General features: G+C 51.7%; 1 protein-coding gene across 1 annotated transcript in view; it reads right to left on the minus strand.

Annotated features, from left to right (window-relative positions):
• Positions 1 to 22633, minus strand: part of SYT10 (synaptotagmin 10) — a 66629-nt gene extending 43996 nt beyond the window's left edge. Inside the window, exons 1-2 of the mRNA XM_077266914.1 lie at positions 22366 to 22633; positions 2582 to 2939 (exon numbers count right to left, since the gene is read on the minus strand). Coding sequence (XP_077123029.1) covers positions 2582 to 2939; positions 22366 to 22522 — 515 coding nt within the window. The 5' untranslated portion in view covers positions 22523 to 22633. The remainder of the gene's footprint in view (positions 1 to 2581; positions 2940 to 22365) is intronic.
• Positions 22634 to 25150: the final 2517 nt, after the last annotated feature.

Genomic DNA, 25150 nt, shown 5'->3' on the forward strand with positions numbered 1-25150 from the left:
CCTAGTGGTGACTGCAGACAGGATCTTATCATGTATCTCTGTATACAGGGAGCTCCCCCTAGTGGTGGCTGCAGACAGGATATTATCATGTATCTGTGTATACAGGGAGCTCCCCCTAGTGGTGGCTGCAGACAGGATCTTATCATGTATCTCTGTATACAGGGAGCTCCCCCTAGTGGTGACTGCAGACAGGATCTTATCATGTATCTCTGTACACAGGGAGCTTCCCCTAGTGGTGGCTGCAGATAGGATCTTATCATGTATCTCTGTATACAGGGAGCTCCCCCTAGTGGTGACTGCAGACAGGATCTTATCATGTATCTCTGTATACAGGGAGCTCCCCCTTGTGGTGGCTGCAGACAGGACCTTATCATGTATCTCTGTATACAGGGAGCTCCCCCTAGTGGTGACTGCAGACAGAATATTATCATGTATCTGTGTATACAGGGAGCTCCCCCTAGTGGTGGCTGCAGACAGAATGTTATGTACCAGTAACAGAGAATGTTGGACATGGTCAGGGTTCTTGTGATGTTTTTCAAAGGCTCTTGCTATCTTTCTTCATGTGATTTTCCCTCGCCAGCTACACTGAGATGGGGCCACCTTTGCTCGCTGATCCCATTTACCTCCAATGAACCCAGAGTACAAAGACTCAGTGAATAACCCGTCCTCTATTGTACCTGTGGGAACAGACTGCATGAATCCAGCGCCAAAGAGACGCGCCGAGACCCCGCCGTCCTACATCTACAGATCCTTCCACTTTCAATTAATTTTGCTCTTTTGTTTGTCAAATTAGCAGAAGGAAATTGCTTATGCAGAACATAAATTACCTGCCGCCATTGTTCTCCGGTTGTCCGAATGTTCCGTGTAATTACTTTTCATACACATTTCATGTCTGTGAGCAATCTCTCGTTACCCCGCATGATTGTAGTCATGTCCTTCCCTCTCCAGACAGACCCTCGGGAAGACAATTGCGCCAAGTTTTTCTTTTGTCTATGGGTCTTATTTAGCCCGATCTATTGATTTGTGTTTATTCGAGTGTTTTGCCATTTTGTGTAGCTGGAATCGTGACCTAATTAAGCCTTAAAGGGTTTGTCCTCGATCCAGAGTTCGCTGGGGGGTCCCACCGCTGGGACTCTTACCAATCCCAAAAATATGAAATGGAACAGTCCTCCACCATCTCCAGCAGTCCTTGACCCCACTAATATAACTTTTACCCCACCATATGGAACATGAGTGGGTCATGAGCTCACTTAAAGGACAGTTCTACATATAATAGAGTTAAAAATGTGCCCGAAACAGACCTGCCCACGCAGGATTCATGGGCCTTAGTCAGGAAATCATCAATTAAGGGATCATTCAGGTGGGTTTTCTTTCCTTTACTGCCATTTATACATCACGTACACCAAATTTATAGGCTATAGTGGTGTGGCAGATCCTCAGGGGCGGGGCTATGCTGTTGCTCAGGGGTGGGATTATGTTCTTCAGTGTTTTATATAATAATAGGAAAGTCCAAACGTTTCTCATTAACAACAAAGGGAAAAAAGAAGGAAGAAACAACCTGGTCTCTCACACTGTACCCTACCCATTTTAAAGAGTCTCTTCAGGTCAGGATACATTTTAGCTGTAACAAACCCTCAGCTGTGAGAAGTATATTCTCTGAATTAGGTTTTTAGACTCTGGAATGAAAACAATGAAGGATTTCATTCACCGTCAGCCAGCTGAGAGATTGAAAAATGATGAAGAATGGAATCAAGGTGAAAGAAAGAGGAAGATCTTCTTATATGAAGGATTAAAGGGATCATGGATTAAGGGTATACGGCCATCATGCAAGAGGGTCACCTCTTCGGGACCTCAGGAGTGGAGTTCATTTCAATGGTCATCCTGCAATCCTAGATTTCCTCTGCTCTCATTTTCAACCAGCTTTATTTATAGCGCCCTGGACATTTGCACTCCCGACCACCGATCTATTTAGTAGGTTCAATAGATTTTTTTTCATTTTTGTTTTATTGGAGGCCTCTAAATGGTTGTCTGCACTCGCAGTGGAGGTCTAACAGACCCCATTATAGTCGATCAATCTGTCAAAAGAACTGAGCCTTAAATTATTTGATAAAATAGGCCCTAAGGCCTGTTCAGCCTTTTTACAGGAACCTAGGGGGCAGGGCTTGGGAAAAAAAAAGGTGGAGCTTAGTTTACTTTTTCTTCAATTAGCAGCCTTGCCTTTAGATTCCGCCCTAAAATTTGAATACTCTAAGAAGGAAACACAATGGAGGCCTCCTGAGAAACGTAAAAGGCTACTGTTCTTACTAATTTAACAGAACAACGCATATACCCCGCCCTGTGCACCTTTTTGATCAATCTGGTGCAATTTGCAATGTGAAAATTTCACCACTGTGATACCCTCTATGACCGTGTCAGATGTTGACATTGTGGTGGACAAAGGTTTCGATCCTTCTGGCTTCTCAATGACAACTCTGAACTGCGAGAGCAGCCGGGCAGTGTAGTCGTGAGGACAGCTCTACACAAAAATATAAGGTGGAAAAATATAAAATAATGAATAAAGAAAGAAAATTGGTTCCCTTACCGCGAGGAGGACGCGGGCTCAGTGATTTGGCGCTGTATCCGCGCATGCTTCATCAAATGTTCCTTCAGTGCGTTCTGCACCTCGGCCGGGATGTCGGGTGATGTGTGGCTGATCTTCATGGCGGCTTCCTGCAGTCTCACCGAATGCCTCCCATTCTGTTTGATTTCCTTTTTCTCATTGGTTTCCATCACTTCAGGGGGGGCGCTGGGGACACATTGTGGGACGCCATTGGTTGCAGATATGACGGGTTTACTTCTCCAACACGGCCAGCAAAGCTTCCAGAAAACGAAGAGCGAGACCACCAAAAGAGCCAAACCACAGAAGCTGACCACGACAGCGAGGAGGCTGACCGATACATCTGGGGGGGGGGGAAATAAAAAAAATCAGTATCCATATCTTATAATACCGCCCCCTGTGTACAAGAATATAACTACTATAATACTGCCCCCTATGTACAAGAATATAACTACTATAATACTGCTCCTATGTACAAGAATATAACTACTATAATACTGCTCCTATGTACAAGAATATAACTACTATAATACTGCTCCTATGTACAAGAATATAACTACTATAATACTGCCCCTTATGTACAAGAATATAACTACTATAATACTGTACCCTATGTACAAGAATATAACTACTATAATACTGCCCCTATGTACAAGAATATAACTACTATAATACTGCCCCTATGTACAAGAATATAACTACTATAATACTGTCCCCTATGTACAAGAATATAACTACTATAATACTGCCCCTATGTACAAGAATATAACTACTATAATACTGCCCCTATGCACAAGAATATAACTACTATAATACTGCCCCTATGTACAAGAATATAACTACTATAATACTGTCCCCTATGTACAAGAATATAACTACTATAATACTGCCCCTATGTACAAGAATATAACTACTATAATACTGCTCCTATGTACAAGAATATAACTACTATAATACTGTCCCCTATGTACAAGAATATAACTACTATAATACTGCCCCTATGTACAAGAATATAACTACTATAATACTGCCCCTATGCACAAGAATATAACTACTATAATACTGCTCCTATGTACAAGAATATAACTACTATAATACTGCTCCTATGTACAAGAATATAACTACTATAATACTGCCCCTATGTACAAGAATATAACTACTATAATACTGTCCCCTATGTAAAAGAATATAACTACTATAATACTGCCCCCTATGTACAAGAATATAACTACTATAATACTGCCCCTATGTACAAGAATATTACTACTATAATACTGCTCCTATGTACAAGAATATAACTACTATAATACTGTCCCCTATGTACAAGAATATAACTACTATAATACTGCCCCTATGTACAAGAATATAACTACTATAATACTGCCCCTATGTACAAGAATATAACTACTATAATACTGCCCCTATGTACAAGAATATAACTACTATAATACTGTACCCTATGTACAAGAATATAACTACTATAATACTGCCCCTATGTACAAGAATATAACTACTATAATACTGCCCCTATGTACAAGAATATAACTACTATAATACTGTCCCCTATGTAAAAGAATATAACTACTATAATACTGCCCCCTATGTACAAGAATATAACTACTATAATACTGCTCCTATGTACAAGAATATAACTACTATAATACTGTCCCCTATGTACAAGAATATAACTACTATAATACTGCCCCTATGTACAAGAATATAACTACTATAATACTGCCCCTATGTACAAGAATATAACTACTATAATACTGCTCCTATGTGCAAGAATATAACTACTATAATACTGCTCCTATATACAAGAATATAACTACTATAATACTGCCCCTATGTACAGGAATATAACTACTATAATACTGTCCCCTATGTACAAGAATATAACTACTATAATACTGCTCCTATGTACAAGAATATAACTACTATAATACTGCCCCTATGTACAAGAATATAACTACTATAATACTGCCCCTATGTACAAGAATATAACTACTATAATACTGCCCCTATGTACAAGAATATAACTACTATAATACTGCCCCTATGTACAGGAATATAACTACTATAATACTGCCCCTATGTACAAGAATATAACTACTATAATACTGCCCCCTATGTACAAGAATATAACTAGTATAATACTGCCCCCTATGTACAGGAATATAACTACTATAATACTGCCCCTATATACAAGAATATAACTACTATAATACTGCTCCTATGTACAAGAATATAACTGCTATAATACTGCTCCTATGTACAAGAATATAACTACTATAATACTGACCCTATGTACAAGAATATAACTACTATAATACTGCCCCCTATGTACAAGAATATAACTACTATAATACTGCCCCTATGTACAGAATATAACTACTATAATACTGCTCCTATATACAAGAATATAACTACTATAATACTGCCATTTACTGAATTTTCAGGTCTCTATAGCGCTCTACGATGATACAGACTGTATAGACTGTGTCTAATTGAAGGCTTTTCACATCTTCCTCCCAATTATTTGCCGTCTTCTCTCTGGTTTATTTCTCTAACCTTTTCTCGCTGCCATCAGAAGATCTAATTAGACATTTTATTACGTTCTAGAGGATTTAGATAAATGTTCATATATATATATAATATTGCAGCTCAGCCGCCGCTTATACAGGAAGGAAACAAAACCCGAATAAACCTGTGTAAAATTTCTAATCGTTTCTGATCAAGATGTCCTTTATAAAGGGTCAGTACCAAAGCTTAGCTCCGCAGGGGTTGAGAAAGCCACGCCCATGCTTAAATATGTAAATGTATCGATAGCCAATCACAAATCGTCCTAACTTTTTATACGCTCCTGTAACATTTTCGCTGAAGATAAGAAAATAAATAGTGGTGCAGCCCCATGTAAATCCCTTTTATAATGGCTCTCTGCAGGGAAGGAGTCTTGTATAACCGTTGCTATAGCAGCAGTCTTGGGATCATCCCCAGCGTTCGGGTGACAGGGTCAGAAATACCCATAATGTCTGTGCGTTAACCCTAAATGACACCAGCATGGCCGCAGAGCGCCGCTTCCCGCATAAAGGTCTCGTTATTGACTCTCGCTGTCATGACAACCGAAGGGGATCCACAGAGAGGTATGAACACGAAATAATGACCCCTCATAACGCTGCGCACTGGAGAGGAGAACGTCAGCCATATTGTCACCCCGTTGTCATAGAAACGGAGGGAACCAAGAAATGGGAAAGGGTTAAAACACAAAGGCACAGAAGTACAGCTGTGGCACGCTCCGCTCGATGAGATTCTCCTTCCTCGAGAACCGTGATGGTCTAATATATGCAGGAGGAGGAGCTAATTGAACGAAGGGGAGGAGCCGAGTATATGAAAACAAACAGCACTAAATATGTCATGTCCCTTTAAGACAGTGCAAAAACTACAACTCCCAGCAGACCCTGGCCGCTTGCAGCAGCCTTTGCAGCTCTTAGAGCCATTAAATACAATCTGGCTCCAGTTCTGGGCATCCTCATTAGTACAAGAAGCAGCCCCCCCATCACAGCTGAATATTCCCAGCATTCCCTGAGCCGCCACCACCGCCCTGCCCCCGCTCCATTCATAAACGTTTTATGACAGAACAAGAGATAAATCTGCGATACATAAAGCTGCAGTCGCTCCCCGGCTCATTCACAAAAACTGGCTGCAAATTGGAAGCTGTGGCAAAACGACTACAGCAGGCATGCTGGGAGTTGTAGTCTTCCGACAGGTCGGAGACTGAGACATTACACTGTAGAAGTAAAGCAGCGGCGGGGAGATACCGGGGAGCAGGGGCGACGAGAACTGGGGAGATACCAGGGAGCAGTGGTGAGAAGGACAATGAGATACCAGGGAGCAGTGGTGAGGAGATACAGTGGTGAGGAGGACAAGGAGATACCGGGGAGCAGTGGTGAGGAGATACAGTGGTGAGGAGGACAATGAGATATTGGAGAGAAGTGGTGAGGAGGATGAGAAGATACCGGGGAGCAGTGGTGAGGAGATACAGTAGTGAGGAGGATGAGGAGATACCGGGGAGCAGTGGTGAGGAGATACAGTAGTGAGAAGGACAATGAGATATTGGGGAGTAGTGGTGAGTGGGATGAGAAGATACCGGGGAGCAGTGGTGAGGATATACAGTGGTGAGGAGGACGAGGAGATGCCGGGGAGCAGTGGTGAGGAGATACAGTGGTGAGGAGGACGAGGAGATACCAGGGAGCAGTGGTGAGGAGATACAGTGGTGAGGAGGACAAGGAGATACCGGGGAGCAGTGGTGAGGAGATACAGTGGTGAGGAGGACAAGGAGATACCGGGGAGCAGTGGTGAGAAGGTACAGTGGTGAGGAGGACGAGGAGATGCCGGGGAGCAGTGGTGAGGAGATACAGTAGTGAGGAGGACAAGGAGATACCGGGGAGCAGTGGTGAGAAGGTACAGTGGTGAGGAGGACGAGGAGATGCCGGGGAGCAGTGGTGAGGAGATACAGTAGTGAGGAGGACGAGGAGATACCGGGGAGCAGTGGTGAGAAGGTACAATGGTGGGAAGGACAATGAGATATTGGGGAGTAGTGGTGAGGAGGATGAGAAGATACCGGGGAGCAGTGGTGATGATATACAGTGGTGAGGAGGACGAGGAGATACCGGGGAGCAGTGGTGAGAAGGTACAGTGGTGAGGAGGACGAGGAGATACCGGGGAGCAGTGGTGAGGAGATACAGTGGCGAGGAGGACAAGGAGATACCGGGAGCAGAGGTGAGGAAAAACAGTATTGAGGAGGATGAGGAGATACATGGGAGCAGTGGAGGGAAGGATGAGGAGATAAAAGGGAGCAGTAGTGAGAAGGACGACAAGTTACCGGGAGTAGTGGCGTGGAGATATCGGGGAGCAATGGTGAGAACATACTGGGAAGCAGTGATCAGGAGATACTGGGAAGCAGTGATCAGGAGATACTGGGAAGCAGTGATCAGGAGATACTGGGAAGCAGAGGTGAGAATGATGAGGGAGATACTGAGGAGCAGTGGTGAGAAAACACAGTGGGGAGATACCTGGGGAGCAGAGGCGAGGAGAACTGGAGAGATACCAGGGAGCAGTGGTGAGAAGGTACAGTGGTGAGAAGGACAATGAGATATTGGGGAGTAGTGGTGAGGCGGATGAGAAGATACCGGGGAGCAGTGGTGAGAAGGTACAGTAGTGAGGAGGATGAGGAGATACCGGGGAGCAGTGGTGAGGAGATACAGTAGTGAGGAGGACAATGAGATACCAGGGAGCAGTGGTGAGAAGGTACAGTGGTGAGAAGGACAATGAGATATTGGGGAGTAGTGGTGAGGATATACAGTGGTGAGGAGATACAGTGGTGAGGAGGACAAGGAGATACCGGGAGAAGTGGTGAGGAGATACAGTAGTGAGGAGGACAATGAGATACCAGGGAGCAGTGGTGAGAAGGTACAGTGGTGAGGAGGACAAGGAGATACCGGGGAGCAGTGGTGAGGAGATACAGTGGTGAGGAGGACAATGAGATATTGGAGAGAAGTGGTGAGGAGGATGAGAAGATACCGGGGAGCAGTGGTGAGGAGATACAGTAGTGAGGAGGATGAGGAGATACCGGGGAGCAGTGGTGAGGAGGACGAGGAGATGCCGGGGAGCAGTGGTGAGGAGATACAGTAGTGAGGAGGACAAGGAGATACCGGGGAGCAGTGGTGAGGAGATACAGTAGTGAGGAGGAAAAGGAGATACCGGGGAGCAGTGGTGAGGAGGTACAGTGGTGAGGAGGACAATGAGATATTGGGGAGTAGTAGTGAGGAGGATGAGAAGATGCCGGGGAGCAGTGGTGAGGATATACAGTGGTGAAGAGGACGAGGAGATGCCGGGGAGCAGTGGTGAGGAGATACAGTAGTGAGGAGGACAAGGAGATACCGGGGAGCAGTGGTGAGGAGATACAGTAGTGAGGAGGACAAGGAGATACCGGGGAGCAGTGGTGAGGAGGTACAGTGGTGAGGAGGACAATGAGATACCGGGGAGCAGTGGTGAGGATATACAGTGGTGAGGAGGACGAGGAGATGCCGGGGAGCAGTGGTGAGGAGATACAGTAGTGAGGAGGACAAGGAGATACCGGGGAGCAGTGGTGAGGAGATACAGTAGTGAGGAGGACAAGGAGATACCGGGGAGCAGTGGTGAGGAGGTACAGTGGTGAGGAGGACAATGAGATATTGGAGAGTAGTGGTGAGGAGGATGAGAAGATGCCGGGGAGCAGTGGTGAGGATATACAGTGGTGAGGAGGACGAGGAGATGCCGGGGAGCAGTGGTGAGGAGATACAGTAGTGAGGAGGACAAGGAGATACCGGGGAGCAGTGGTGAGGAGGACAAGGAGATACCGGGGAGCAGTGGTGAGGAGATACAGTGGTGAGGAGGACAAGGAGATACCGGGTAGCAGTGGTGAGGAGATACAGTGGTGAGGAGGACAAGGAGATACCGGGGAGCAGTGGTGAGGAGATACAGTGGTGAGGAGGACAAAAAGATACCGGGGAGCAGTGGTGAGGAGATACAGTGGTGAGGAGGACAAGGAGATACCGGGGAGCAGTGGTGAGGAGGTACAGTGGTGACGAGGACAAGGAGATACCGGGGAGCAGTGGTGAGGAGATACAGTGGTGAGGAGGACAAGGAGATACCGGGGAGCAGTGGTGAGGAGATACAGTGGTGAGGAGGACAAGGAGATACCGGGGAGCAGTGGTGAAGAGATACAGTAGTGAGGAGGACAAGGAGATACTGGGGAGCAGTGGTGAGGAGGACAAGGAGATACCGGGGAGCAGTGGTGAGGAGATACAGTGGTGAGGAGGATGAGGAGATGCCAGGGAGCAGTGGTGAGGAGATACAGTAGTGAGGAGGACAAGGAGATACCGGGGAGCAGTGGTGAGGAGGACAAGGAGATACCGGAGAGCAGTGGTGAGGAGGTACAGTGGTGAGGAGGATGAGGAGATGCCAGGGAGCAGTGGTGAGGAGATACAGTAGTGAGGAGGACAAGGAGATACCGGGGAGCAGTGGTGAGGAGGACAATGAGATACCGGGGAGCAGTGGTGAGGAGATACAGTGGTGAGGAGGACAAGGAGATACCGGAGAGCAGTGGTGAGGAGGTACAGTGGTGAGGAGGATGAGGAGATACCGGGAGCAGTGGAGGGAAGGATGAGGAGATAAAAGGGAGCAGTAGTGAGAAGGACGACAAGTTACCGGGAGTAGTGGCGTGGAGATACCGGGGAGCAATGGTGAGAAGATACTGGGAAGCAGTGATCAGGATATACCGGGAAGCAGTGATCAGGAGATACCGGGAAGCAGTGATCAGGAGATACTGGGAAGCAGTGATCAGGAGATACTGGGAAGCAGTGATCAGGAGATACTGGGAAGCAGAGGTGAGAATGATGAGGGAGATACTGAGGAGCAGTGGTGAGAAAATACAGTGGGGAGATACCGGGGAGCAGAGGTGAGGAGATACTGGGAAGCAGAGGTGAGGAGATACTGGGAAGAAGTGGTGAGGAGATACTGGGAAGAAGTGGTGAGGAGATACTGGGAAGAAGTGGTGAGGAGATACTGGGAAGAAGTGGTGAGGAGATACTGGGAAGAAGTGGTGAGTAGATACTGGGAAGCAGAGGTGAGGAGATACTGGGAAGCAGAGACCAGGAGAATCTGGGAAGCAGAGGTGAGAAGTATGAGGAGATACTGGGAAGCAGAGGTGAGGAGATACTGGGAAGCAAAGGTGAGGAGATACTGGGAAGAAGTGGTGAGGAGATACTGGGAAGAAGTGGTGAGGAGATACTGGGAAGAAGTGGTGAGGAGATACTGGGAAGAAGTGGTGAGGAGATACTGGGAAGAAGAGGTGAGGAGATACTGGGAAGCAGAGGTGAGGAGATACTGGGAAGCAGAGGTGAGGAGATACTGGGAAGCTGAGGCCAGGAGAATCTGGGAAGCAGAGGTGAGAATGATGAGGAGATACTGGGGAGCAGAGGTCAGGAGAAACTGGGAAGCAGAGGTGAGGAGATACTGGGAAGCAGAGGTGAGGAGATACTGGGAAGCAGAGGCCAGGAGAATCTGGGAAGCAGAGGTGAGGAGATACTGGGAAGCAGAGGTCAGGAGAAGCTGGGAAGCAGAGGTGAGGAGATACTGGGAAGCAGAGGTGAGGAGATACAGGGAAGCAGAGGTGAGGAGATACTGGGAAGAAGTGCTGACGAGATACTGGGAAGCAGAGGTGAGGAGATACTGGGAAGCAGAGGTGAGGAGATACTGGGAAGCAGAGGCCAGGAGAATCTAGGAAGCAGAGGTGAGAATGATGAGGAGATACTGGGAAGCAGAGGTCAGGAGAAACTGGGAAGCAGAGGTGAGGAGATACTGGGAAGCAGAGGTGAGGAGATACTGGGAAGCAGAGGTGAGGAGATACTGGGAAGCAGAGGTGAGGAGATACTGGGAAGCAGAGGTGAGAATGATGAGGAGATACTAGGAAGCAGAGGTCAGGAGAAACTGGGAAGCAGAGGTAAGGAGATACTGGGAAGAAGTGGTGAGGAGATACTGGGAAGCAGAGGTGAGGAGATACTGGGAAGCAGAGGTGAGGAGATACTGGGAAGCAGAGGTGAGGAGATACTGGGAAGCAGTGGTGAGGAGATACTGGGAAGCAGAGGTGAGGAGATACTGGGAAGCAGAGGTGAGGAGATACTGGGAAGCAGAGGTGAGAAAGATGAGGAGATACTGGGAAGCAGAGGTCAGGAGAAACTGAGAAGCAGTGGTGAGGAGATACTGGGAAGCAGAGGTGAGGAGATACTGGGAAGCAGAGGCCAGGAGAATCTGGGAAGCAGTGGTGAGGAGATACTGGGAAGCTGAGGTGAGGAGATACTGGGAAGCAGAGGTGAGGAGATACTGGGAAGCAGAGGTGAGGAGATACTGGGAAGCAGAGGTGAGGAGATACTGGGAAGCAGAGGTGAGGAGATACTGGGAAGCAGAGGTGAGGAGATACTGGGAAGCAGAGGTGAGGAGATACTGGGAAGCAGAGGTGAGGAGATACTGGGAAAAAGTGGTGAGGAGATACTGGGAAGAAGTAGTGAGGAGATACTGGGAAGCAGAGGTAAGGAGATACTGGGAAGAAGTGTTGAGGAGATACTGGGAAGAAGTGGTGAGGAGATACTGGGAAGCAGAGGTGAGGAAATACTGGGAAGCAGAGGTGAGGAGATACTGGGAAGCAGAGGTGACGGGATGCTGGGGGCAGAAGCCGCAGATATCGGGGGGTCACACACAGATGTGAGAATCTGGGAAGCAGAGGTGAGAATGATGAGATACTGGGAAGCAGAGGTCAGGAGATACTGGGAAGCAGAGGTGAGGAGATACTGGGAAGCAGAGGTCAGGAGAAACTGAGAAGCAGTGGTGAGGAGATACTGGGAAGCAGTGGTGAGGAGATACTGGGAAGCAGAGGTCAGGAGATACTGGGAAGCAGAGGTGAGAATGATGAGGAGATACTGGGAAGCAGAGGTCAGGAGAAACTGGGAAGCAGTGGTGAGGAGATACTGGGAAGCAGAGGTGAGGAGATACTGGGAAGCTGAGGCCAGGAGAATCTGGGAAGCAGAGGTGAGGAGAAACTGAGAAGCAGTGGTGAGGAGATACTGGGAAGCAGAGGTCAGGAGAATCTGGGAAGCAGAGGTGAGAATGATGAGGAGATACTGGGAAGCAGAGGTCAGGAGAAACTGGGAAGCAGAGGTCAGGAGAAACTGGGAAGCAGTGGTGAGGAGATACTGGGAAGCAGTGGTGAGGAGATACTGGGAAGCAGAGGTCAGGAGATACTGGAAAGCAGAGGTGAGAATGATGAGGAGATACTGGGAAGCAGAGGTCAGGAGAAACTGGGAAGCAGTGGTGAGGAGATACTGGGAAGCAGAGGTGAGGAGATACTGGGAAGCTGAGGCCAGGAGAATCTGGGAAGCAGAGGTGAGGAGAAACTGGGAAGCTGAGGCCAGGAGAATCTGGGAAGCAGAGGTGAGAATGATGAGGAGATACTGGGAAGCAGAGGTCAGGAGAAACTGGGAAGCAGTGGTGAGGAGATACTGGGAAGCAGAGGTGAGGAGATACTGGGAAGCAGAGGTGAGGAGATACTGGGAAGCAGAGGTGAGGAGATACTGGGAAGCAGAGGTGAGAAAGATGAGGAGATACTGGGAAGCAGAGGTCAGGAGAAACTGAGAAGCAGTGGTGAGGAGATACTGGGAAGCAGAGGTGAGGAGATACTGGGAAGCTGAGGCCAGGAGAATCTGGGAAGCAGAGGTGAGAATGATGAGGAGATACTGGGAAGCAGAGGTCAGGAGAAACTGGGAAGCAGAGGTGAGGAGATACTGGGAAGCAGAGGTGAGGAGATACTGGGAAGCAGAGGTGAGGAGATACTGGGAAGCAGAGGCCAGGAGAATCTGGGAAGCAGAGGTGAGGAGATACTGGGAAGCTGAGGTGAGGAGAAACTGGGAAGCTGAGGCCAGGAGAATCTGGGAAGCAGAGGTGAGAATGATGAGGAGATACTGGGAAGCAGAGGTCAGGAGAAACTGGGAAGCAGAGGTGAGGAGATATAGGGAAGCAGAGGTGAGGAGATACTGGGAAGCAGAGGTGAGGAGATACTGGGAAGAAGTGGTGAGGAAATACTGGGAAGCAGAGGTGAGGAGATACTGGGAAGCTGAGGCCAGGAGAATCTGGGAAGCAGAGGTGAGGAGATACTGGGAAGCTGAGGTGAGGAGAAACTGGGAAGCTGAGGCCAGGAGAATCTGGGAAGCAGAGGTGAGAATGATGAGGAGATACTGGGAAGCAGAGGTCAGGAGAAACTGGGAAGCAGTGGTGAGGAGATACTGGGAAGCAGAGGTGAGGAGATACTGGGAAGCTGAGGTGAGAATGATGAGGAGATACTGGGAAGCAGAGGTCAGGAGAAACTGGGAAGCAGTGGTGAGGAGATACTGGGAAGCAGAGGTGAGGAGATACTGGGAAGCTGAGGCCAGGAGAATCTGGGAAGCAGAGGTGAGGAGATACTGGGAAGCTGAGGTGAGGAGATACTGGGAAGCTGAGGCCAGGAGAATCTGGGAAGCAGAGGTGAGGAGATACTGGGAAGCAGAGGTGAGGAGATACTGGGAAGCAGAGGTGAGGAGATACTGGGAAGCTGAGGCCAGGAGAATCTGGGAAGCAGAGGTGAGGAGATACTGGGAAGCAGAGGTGAGGAGATACTGGGAAGCAGAGGTGAGGAGATACTGGGAAGCTGAGGCCAGGAGAATCTGGGAAGCAGAGGTGAGAATGATGAGGAGATACTGGGAAGCAGAGGTCAGGAGAAACTGGGAAGCAGTGGTGAGGAGATACTGGGAAGCAGAGGTCAGGAGATACTGGGAAGCAGAGGTGAGAATGATGAGGAGATACTGGGAAGCAGAGGTCAGGAGAAACTGGGAAGCAGTGGTGAGGAGATACTGGGAAGCAGAGGTGAGGAGATACTGGGAAGCTGAGGCCAGGAGAATCTGGGAAGCAGAGGTGAGAATGATGAGGAGATACTGGGAAGCAGAGGTCAGGAGAAACTGGGAAGCAGAGGTCAGGAGATACTGGGAAGCAGAGGTGAGGAGATACTGGGAAGCAGAGGTGAGGAGATACTGGGAAGCTGAGGCCAGGAGAATCTGGGAAGCAGAGGTGAGGAGATACTGGGAAGCTGAGGTGAGGAGAAACTGGGAAGCTGAGGCCAGGAGAATCTGGGAAGCAGAGGTGAGAATGATGAGGAGATACTGGGAAGCAGAGGTCAGGAGAAACTGGGAAGCAGAGGTGAGGAGATACTGGGAAGCAGAGGTGAGGAGATACTGGGAAGCAGAGGTGAGGAGATACTGGGAAGCAGAGGTGAGGAGATACTGGGAAGCAGAGGCCAGGAGAATCTGGGAAGCAGAGGTGAGGAGATACTGGGAAGCTGAGGTGAGGAGAAACTGGGAAGCTGAGGCGAGGAGAATCTGGGAAGCAGAGGTGAGAATGATGAGGAGATACTGGGAAGCAGAGGTCAGGAGAAACTGGGAAGCAGTGGTGAGGAGATACTGGGAAGCAGAGGTGAGGAGATACTGGGAAGCTGAGGTGAGAATGATGAGGAGATACTGGGAAGCAGAGGTCAGGAGAAACTGGGAAGCAGTGGTGAGGAGATACTGGGAAGCAGAGGTGAGGAGATACTGGGAAGCTGAGGCCAGGAGAATCTGGGAAGCAGAGGTGAGGAGATACTGGGAAGCTGAGGCCAGGAGAATCTGGGAAGCAGAGGCGAGGAGATACTGGGAAGCAGAGGTGAGGAGATACTGGGAAGCAGAGGTGAGGAGATACTGGGAAGCAGAGGTGAGGAGATACTGGGAAGCAGAGGTGAGGAGATACTGGGAAGCAGAGGTGAGGAGATACTGGGAAGCAGAGGTGAGGAGATACTGGGAAGCTGAGGCCAGGAGAATCTGGGAAGCAGAGGTGAGAATGATGAGGAGATACTGGGAAGCAGAGGTCAGGAGAAACTGGGAAACAGAGGTGAGGAGATACTGGGAAGCAGAGGTGAGGAGATACTGGGAAGCAGAGGTGAGGAGATACTGGGAAGCAGAGGTGAGGAGATACTGGGAAGCTGAGGCCAGGAAAATCTGGGAAGCAGAGGTGAGGAGATACTGGGAAGCAGAGGTGAGAATGATGAGGAGATACTGGGAAGCAGAGGTCAGGAGAAACTGGGAAGCAGAGGTGAGGAGATACTGGGAAGCAGAGGTGAGGAGATACTGGGAAGCAGAGGTGAGGAGATACTGGGAAGCAGAGGTGAGGAGATACTGGGAAGCTGAGGCCAGGAGAATCTGGGAAGCAGAGGTGAGGAGAAACTGGGAAGCTGAGGCCAGGAGAATCTGGGAAGCAGAGGTGAGAATGATGAGGAGATACTGGGAAGCAGAGGTCAGGAGAAACTGGGAAGCAGTGGTGAGGAGATACTGGGAAGCAGAGGTGAGGAGATACTGGGAAGCTGAGGTGAGAAAGATGAGGAGATACTGGGAAGCAGAGGTCAGGAGAAACTGAGAAGCAGTGGTGAGGAGATACTGGGAAGCAGAGGTGAGGAAATACTGGGAAGCAGAGGCCAGGAGAATCTGGGACGCAGAGGTGAGGAGATACTGGGAAGCTGAGGTGAGGAGAAACTGGGAAGCTGAGGCCAGGAGAATCTGAGAAGCAGAGGTGAGAATGATGAGGAGATACTGGGAAGCAGAGGTCAGGAGAAACTGGGAAGCAGTGGTGAGGAGATACTGGGAAGCAGAGGTCAGGAGATACTGGGAAGCTGAGGTGAGAATGATGAGGAGATACTGGGAAGCAGAGGTCAGGAGAAACTGGGAAGCAGTGGTGAGGAGATACTGGGAAGCAGAGGTGAGGAGATACTGGGAAGCAGAGGCCAGGAGAATCTGGGAAGCAGAGGTGAGGAGATACTGGGAAGCTGAGGTGAGGAGATACTGGGAAGCTGAGGCCAGGAGAATCTGGGAAGCTGAGGTGAGGAGATACTGGGAAGCTGAGGCCAGGAGAATCTGGGAAGCAGAGGTGAGAATGATGAGGAGATACTGGGAAGCAGAGGTCAGGAGAAACTGGGAAACAGAGGTGAGGAGATACTGGGAAGCAGAGGTGAGGAGATACTGGGAAGCAGAGGTGAGGAGATACTGGGAAGCAGAGTTGAGGAGATACTGGGAAGCTGAGGCCAGGAAAATCTGGGAAGCAGAGGTGAGGAGATACTGGGAAGCAGAGGTGAGAATGATGAGGAGATACTGGGAAGCAGAGGTCAGGAGAAACTGGGAAGCAGAGGTGAGGAGATACTGGGAAGCAGAGGTGAGGAGATACTGGGAAGCAGAGGTGAGGAGATACTGGGAAGCAGAGGTGAGGAGATACTGGGAAGCTGAGGCCAGGAGAATCTGGGAAGCAGAGGTGAGGAGAAACTGGGAAGCTGAGGCCAGGAGAATCTGGGAAGCAGAGGTGAGAATGATGAGGAGATACTGGGAAGCAGAGGTCAGGAGAAACTGGGAAGCAGTGGTGACGAGATACTGGGAAGCAGAGGTGAGGAGATACTGGGAAGCTGAGGTGAGAAAGATGAGGAGATACTGGGAAGCAGAGGTCAGGAGAAACTGAGAAGCAGTGGTGAGGAGATACTGGGAAGCAGAGGTGAGGAAATACTGGGAAGCAGAGGCCAGGAGAATCTGGGACGCAGAGGTGAGGAGAAACTGGGAAGCTGAGGTGAGGAGAAACTGGGAAGCTGAGGCCAGGAGAATCTGAGAAGCAGAGGTGAGAATGATGAGGAGATACTGGGAAGCAGAGGTCAGGAGAAACTGGGAAGCAGTGGTGAGGAGATACTGGGAAGCAGAGGTCAGGAGATACTGGGAAGCTGAGGTGAGAATGATGAGGAGATACTGGGAAGCAGAGGTCAGGAGAAACTGGGAAGCAGTGGTGAGGAGATACTGGGAAGCAGAGGTGAGGAGATACTGGGAAGCAGAGGCCAGGAGAATCTGGGAAGCAGAGGTGAGGAGATACTGGGAAGCTGAGGTGAGGAGATACTGGGAAGCTGAGGCCAGGAGAATCTGGGAAGCAGAGGTGAGAATGATGAGGAGATACTGGGAAGCAGAGGTCAGGAGAAACTGGGAAGCAGTGGTGAGGAGATACTGGGAAGCAGAGGTGAGGAGATACTGGGAAGCTGAGGTGAGAAAGATGAGGAGATACTGGGAAGCAGAGGCGAGGAGACACTGGGAAGCAGAGGTGAGAATGATGAGGAGATACTGGGAAGCAGAGGTCAGGAGAAACTGGGAAGCAGAGGTGAGGAGATACTGGGAAGCAGAGGTGAGGAGATACTGGGAAGCAGAGGTGAGGAGATACTAGGAAGCAGAGGTGAGGAGATACTAGGAAGCAGAGGTGAGGAGATACTGGGAAGAAGTAGTGAGGAGATACTGGGAAGCAGAGGTGAGGAGATACTGGGAAGAAGTGTTGAGGAGATACTGGGAAGCAGAGGTGAGGAGATACTGGGAAGAAGTGTTGAGGAGATACTGGGAAGCTGAGGCCAGGAGAATCTGGGAAGCAGAGGTGAGGAGAAACTGGGAAGCTGAGGCCAGGAGAATCTGAGAAGCAGAGGTGAGAATGATGAGGAGATACTGGGAAGCAGAGGTCAGGAGAAACTGGGAAGCAGTGGTGAGGAGATACTGGGAAGCAGAGGTCAGGAGATACTGGGAAGCAGTGGTGAGGAGATACTGGGAAGCAGTGGTGAGGAGATACTGGGAAGCAGAGGTCAGGAGAAACTGGGAAGCAGAGGTGAGGAGATACTGGGAAGCTGAGCCCAGGAGAATCTGGGAAGCAGAGGTGAGGAGATACTGGGAAGCTGAGGTGAGGAGATACTGGGAAGCTGAGGCCAGGAGAATCTGGGAAGCAGAGGTGAGGAGATACTGGGAAGCTGAGGTGAGGAGATACTGGGAAGCAGAGGTCAGGAGAAACTGGGAAGCAGTGGTGAGGAGATACTGGGAAGCAGAGGTGAGGAGATACTGGGAAGCTGAGGTGAGAAAGATGAGGAGATACTGGGAAGCAGAGGCGATGAGACACTGGGAAGCAGAGGTGAGAATGATGAGGAGATACTGGGAAGCAGAGGTGAGGAGATACTGGGAAGCAGAGGTGAGGAGATACTGGGAAGAAGTAGTGAGGAGATACTGGGAAGAAGTGGTGAGGAGATACTGGGAAGAAGTGGTGAGGAGATACTGGGAAGCAGAGGTGAGGAGATACTGGGAAGCAGAGGTGACGGGATGCTGGGGGCAGAAGCCGCAGATATCGGGGGGTCACACACAGATGTGAGAATCTGGGAAGCAGAGGTGAGAATGATGAGGAGATACTCGGAAGCAGAGGTGAGGAGATACTGGGAAGCAGAGGTGAGGAGATACTGGGAAGCAGAGTTGAGGAGATACTGGGAAGCAGAGGTGAGGAGATACTGGGAAGCAGAGGTGAGGAGATACTGGGAAGCAGAGGTGAGGAGATACTGGGAAGCAGAGGTGAGGAGATACTGGGAAGCAGAGTTGAGGAGATACTGGGAAGCTGAGGCCAGGAGAATCTGAGAAGCAGAGGTGAGGAGATACTGGGAAGCAGAGGTGAGGAGATACTGGGAAGCAGAGGTGAGGAGATACTGGGAAGCAGAGTTGAGGAGAAACTGGGAAGCTGAGGCCAGGAGAATCTGGGAAGCAGAGGTGAGAATGATGAGGAGATACTGGGAAGCAGAGGTCAGGAGAAACTGGGAAGCAGTGGTGAGGAGATACTGGGAAGCAGAGGTGAGGAGATACTGGGAAGCTGAGGTGAGAATGATGAGGAGATACTGGGAAGCAGAGGTCAGGAGAAACTGGGAAGCAGTGGTGAGGAGATACTGGGAAGCAGAGGTCAGGAGATACTGGGAAGCTGAGGTGAGAATGATGAGGAGATACTGGGAAGCAGAGGTCAGGAGAAACTGGGAAGCAGTGGTGAGGAGATACTGGGAAGCAGAGGTGAGGAGATACTGGGAAGCAGAGGCCAGGAGAATCTGGGAAGCAGAGGTGAGGAGATACTGGGAAGCTGAGGTGAGGAGATACTGGGAAGCTGAGGCCAGGAGAATCTGGGAAGCAGAGGTGAGAATGATGAGGAGATACTGGGAAGCAGAGGTCAGGAGAAACTGGGAAGCAGTGGTGAGGAGATACTGGGAAGCAGAGGTGAGGAGATACTGGGAAGCTGAGGTGAGAAAGATGAGGAGATACTGGGAAGCAGAGGCGAGGAGACACTGGGAAGCAGAGGTGAGAATGATGAGGAGATACTGGGAAGCAGAGGTCAGGAGAAACTGGGAAGCAGAGGTGAGGAGATACTGGGAAGCAGAGGTGAGGAGATACTGGGAAGCAGAGGTGAGGAGATACTAGGAAGCAGAGGTGAGGAGATACTAGGAAGCAGAGGTGAGGAGATACTGGGAAGCAGAGGTGAGGAGATACTGGGAAGAAGTGTTGAGGAGATACTGGGAAGCAGAGGTGAGGAGATACTGGGAAGAAGTGTTGAGGAGATACTGGGAAGCTGAGGCCAGGAGAATCTGGGAAGCAGAGGTGAGGAGAAACTGGGAAGCTGAGGCCAGGAGAATCTGAGAAGCAGAGGTGAGAATGATGAGGAGATATTGGGAAGCAGAGGTCAGGAGAAACTGGGAAGCAGTGGTGAGGAGATACTGGGAAGCAGAGGTCAGGAGATACTGGGAAGCAGTGGTGAGGAGATACTGGGAAGCAGTGGTGAGGAGATACTGGGAAGCAGAGGTCAGGAGAAACTGGGAAGCAGAGGTGAGGAGATACTGGGAAGCTGAGCCCAGGAGAATCTGGGAAGCAGAGGTGAGGAGATACTGGGAAGCTGAGGTGAGGAGATACTGGGAAGCTGAGGCCAGGAGAATCTGGGAAGCAGAGGTGAGGAGATACTGGGAAGCTGAGGTGAGGAGATACTGGGAAGCAGAGGTCAGGAGAAACTGGGAAGCAGTGGTGAGGAGATACTGGGAAGCAGAGGTGAGGAGATACTGGGAAGCTGAGGTGAGAAAGATGAGGAGATACTGGGAAGCAGAGGCGATGAGACACTGGGAAGCAGAGGTGAGAATGATGAGGAGATACTGGGAAGCAGAGGTGAGGAGATACTGGGAAGCAGAGGTGAGGAGATACTGGGAAGAAGTAGTGAGGAGATACTGGGAAGAAGTGGTGAGGAGATACTGGGAAGAAGTGGTGAGGAGATACTGGGAAGCAGAGGTGAGGAGATACTGGGAAGCAGAGGTGACGGGATGCTGGGGGCAGAAGCCGCAGATATCGGGGGGTCACACACAGATGTGAGAATCTGGGAAGCAGAGGTGAGAATGATGAGGAGATACTCGGAAGCAGAGGTGAGGAGATACTGGGAAGCAGAGGTGAGGAGATACTGGGAAGCAGAGTTGAGGAGATACTGGGAAGCAGAGGTGAGGAGATACTGGGAAGCAGAGGTGAGGAGATACTGGGAAGCAGAGGTGAGGAGATACTGGGAAGCAGAGGTGAGGAGATACTGGGAAGCAGAGTTGAGGAGATACTGGGAAGCAGAGGTGAGGAGATACTGGGAAGCAGAGGTGAGGAGATACTGGGAAGCAGAGGTGAGGAGATACTGGGAAGCAGAGGTGAGGAGATACTGGGAAGCAGAGTTGAGGAGATACTGGGAAGCTGAGGCCAGGAGAATCTGAGAAGCAGAGGTGAGGAGATACTGGGAAGCAGAGGTGAGGAGATACTGGGAAGCAGAGTTGAGGAGAAACTGGGAAGCTGAGGCCAGGAGAATCTGGGAAGCAGAGGTGAGAATGATGAGGAGATACTGGGAAGCAGAGGTCAGGAGAAACTGGGAAGCAGTGGTGAGGAGATACTGGGAAGCAGAGGTGAGGAGATACTGGGAAGCAGAGGTGAGGAGATACTGGGAAGCAGAGGTGAGGAGATACTGGGAAGCAGAGGTGAGGAGATACTGGGAAGCAGAGGTCAGGAGAATCTGGGAAGCAGAGGTCAGGAGAAACTGGGAAGCAGAGGTCAGGAGAAACTGGGAAGCAGAGGTGAGGAGATACTGGGAAGAAGTGGTGAGAAGATACTGGGAAGAAGTGGTGAGGAGATACTGGGAAGCAGAGGTGACGAGATACTGGGAAGCAGAGGTGACGAGATACTGGGAAGCAGAGGTGACGAGATACTGGGAAGCAGAGGTGACGGGATGCTGGGGGCAGATGCCGCATATATCGGGGGTCACACACAGATGTGGGGGGCAGGAGCAGCAGATATCGGGGTCACACACAGATGTGGGGGGGGCAGCGGTTAGTGTCTGCACTGTACTGTACTGGGGGATCCGGGACCTGTTGCTGTCACTTCTTTGCTCATTCTGCCCGCTCTTGATGCCGCTCTGTCCGCTCTCTGTGGTACTCGGTGGTACTCTGCCCGCTCCCGGTGACTCTCTGCCCTCTCCCGGTGACTCTCTGCCCGCTCCCTGTGCCGCTCTGCCCGCTCCCTGTGCCGCTCTGCCCGCTCCCTGTGCCGCTCTGCCCGCTCCCGGTGCCGCTCCCGGTGACTCTCTGCCCTCTCCCGGTGACTCTCTGCCCGCTCCCTGTGCCGCTCTGCCCGCTCCTGGTGACTCTCTGCCCGCTCTCGGTGGTACTCTGCGCTCTCCCGATGCCCGCTCCCTGTGCTGCTCTGCCCGCACCCTGTGACTCTCTCCCGCTCCCGGTGACTCTCTGCCCGCTCTCGGTGGTACTCTGCCGCTCTCGGGGACTCTCTGCCCGCTCCTGGTGACTCTCTGCCCGCTCCCGGGGGTACTCTGTGGTACTCTGCCCTCTCCCGATGCCCGCTCCCTGTGCCGCTCTGCCCGCTCCCGGTGACTCTCTGCCCGCTCTCGGTGGTACTCTGCTCGCTCCCGGTGACTCTCGGTGGTACTCTGCCGCTCTCGGGGACTCTCTGCCCGCTCCCGGTGACTCTCTGCCCGCTCCCGGGGGTACTCTGTGGTACTCTGCCCGCTCCCGGTGACTTTGCCCGCTCCCGGTGGTACTCTGCCCGCTCCCGCTCTGCCCGCTCCCGGTGACTCTCTGCCCGCTCCCGGGGGTACTCTGCCCGCTCCCGCTCTGCCCGCTCCCGGTGACTCTCTGCCCGCTCCCGGGGGTACTCTGTGGTACTCTGCCCGCTCCCGGTGACTTTGCCCGCTCCCGGTGGTACTCTGCCCGCTCCCGCTCTGCCCGCTCGCACACTCACCTGCAGTGCCGGCTCCCTGGTTGCTCCGGGGGAAGATGCCGGTGCACTTGTCCCACTCCACCTGCCCCCCCAGGCAGAGCTCGGACACGATCTGCAGCGCCTTCTGGCACAGGCTCACCCCGTCCTCCTTGTGGAAACTCATCCCGTCCCCGGTCATCTAGGGCATGGCCGCACACAGCAGCACACGGCGGCAGCGGAGATCGGGCGGGAGCAGCAGCCGGCACCATCCGCCGGGCACAGCGGAGCGCAGCGCACTGACAGCGGGGACAGGAGCCGGTAATAAGCGCCGCCTTATAACGGGAGAACGGCCGCCAGGAGGCAGCACTGAGGGGACAGCGCCGGGAGACAGCGGGACCGGAGAGGAGCGGGGCTGCGGTGTAATAATATTATATAAGGTGGATCGTGTGTACATGTCCAGTGTGTGGAGGCTATGAAGCAGCTGTGTGTGTCACTCTGGGGGGCTGCAGAGGAATCAGGGGGCCACACAGCGCAAGTTCTAATTGCCCCCCTCAAAAAAAGAGCGAATCCCACAACACTGCAGACCGGACTAAGTGACTTTCCTCCTAACGAAGCCCCCATCTCATTGCCCCCATAAAGTATGACGCCAGCAAAAGTGCCCCCAACACAGTATGATGCCCCCCACTGTACCCAACCTCAACCCTCCCAGCCAAGTATGGAGACCCCCGGCCCCAACACTGTATGATGCCCCTCCATATAGCATAATGGCCCCCACATAGCCCTCCATATAGTATAATGGCCCTCACATAGCCCTCCATATAGTATAATGGCCCCCACATAGTCCTCCATATAGTATAATGGCTCCCACATAGCCCTCCATATAGTATAATGGCCGCCACATACCCCTCCATATAGTATAATGGCCGCCACATAACCCTCCATATAGTATAATGGCCCCCACATAGTCCTTCATATAGTATAATGGCCTCCACATGGCCCTCCATATAGTATAATGGCCCCCACATAGCCCTCCATATAGTATAATGGCCGCCACATAGCCCTCCATATAGAATAATGGCCGCCACATAGCCCTCCATATAGTATAATGGCCCCCACATAGTCCTTCATATAGTATAATGGCCTCCACATGGCCCTCCATATAGTATAATGGCCCCCACATAGCCCTCCATATAGTATAATGGCCCCACATAGCCCTCCATATAGTATAATGGCCCCACATAGCCCTCCATATAGTATAATGACCCCCACATAGTCCTTCATATAGTATAATGGCCCCCACATAGCCCTCCATATATTAATGGCCGCCACATAGGCCTCCATATAGTATAATAGCCCCCACATAGCCCACCATATAGTATAATGGCCCCCACATAGCCCTCCATATAGTATAATTACCCCCACATAGCCCTCCAGACAGTATAATGGTCCCCACATAGGCCTCGAAACAGTATAATGGCCCCCACATAGCCCTCCATATAGTATAATGGCCCCCACATAGCCCTCCATATAGTATAATGGCCAACACATAGCCCTTCATCTAATATATAATTGCCTAGAATACTACTTCCTGCAATTTGTGCCAACTTCCGTGGCTTTGTCCGGAGCTAATGTCCGGAGATAATGTCCGGAGCTAATGTCCGGAGCTAATGTCCGGAGCTAATGTCCGGAGCTAATGTCCGGAGATAAGTGACGTCACCAGTGTCCTACACCCAGGCAGAGCACAGGGGCCCCAGGCAGCATATGGGGCCCCAGGCAGAGCACAGTGACCCCAGGCAGAGCACAGGGGCCCCAGGCAGCATATGGGGCCCCAGGCAGAGCACAGTGGTCCCAGGCAGAGCACAGGGGCCCCAGGCAGCCTATGGGGCCCCAGGCAGAGCACAGTGGCCCCAGGCAGAGCACAGGGGCCCCAGGCAGCATATGGGGCCCCAGGCAGAGCACAGGGGCCCCAGGCAGCATATGGGGCCCCAGGCAGAGCACAGTGGCCGCAGGCAGAGCACAGGGGCCCCAGGCAGCATATGGGGCCCCAGGCAGAGCACAGGGGCCCCAGGCAGAGCACAGGGGCCCCAGGCAGCATATGGGGCCCCAGGCAGAGCACAGGGGCCCCAGGCAGCATATGGGGCCCCAGGCAGAGCACAGTGGCCCCAGGCAGCATATGGGGCCCCAGGCAGAGCACAGGGGCCCCAGGCAGAACATGGGGCCCCAGGCAGAGCACAGGGGCCCCAGGCAGAGCACAGGGGCCCCAGGCAGCATATGGGGCCCCAGGCAGAGCACAGGGGCCCCAGGCAGCATATGGGGCCCCAGGCAGAGCACAGTGGCCCCAGGCAGCATATGGGGCCCCAGGCAGAGCACAGTGGCCCCAGGCAGAGCACAGGGGCCCCAGGCAGCATATGGGGCCCCAGGCAGAGCACAGTGGTCCCAGGCAGAGCACAGGGGCCCCAGGCAGCTTATGGGGCCCCAGGCAGAGCACAGTGGCCCCAGGCAGAACATGGGGCCCCAGGCAGAGCACAGGGGCCCCAGGCAGAGCACAGGGGCCCCAGGCAGAACATGGGGCCCCAGGCAGAGCACAGGGGCCCCAGGCAGAGCACAGGGGCCCCAGGCAGCAAATGGGGCCCCAGGCAGAGCACAGGGGCCCCAGGCAGCATATGGGGCCCCAGGCAGAGCACAGGGGCCCCAGGCAGCATATGGGGCCCCAGGCAGAGCACAGTGGCCCCAGGCAGAGCACACACCAAATCGGAGGCCGAGGGGCCCCGCCAACCAAATCGGAGGCCGAAGGGCCCCGCCAACCAAATCGGAGGCCGAGGAGCCC

This window comes from Ranitomeya variabilis, chromosome 5 (assembly GCF_051348905.1).
Source record: "Ranitomeya variabilis isolate aRanVar5 chromosome 5, aRanVar5.hap1, whole genome shotgun sequence".
NCBI lineage: Eukaryota > Metazoa > Chordata > Amphibia > Anura > Dendrobatidae > Ranitomeya > Ranitomeya variabilis.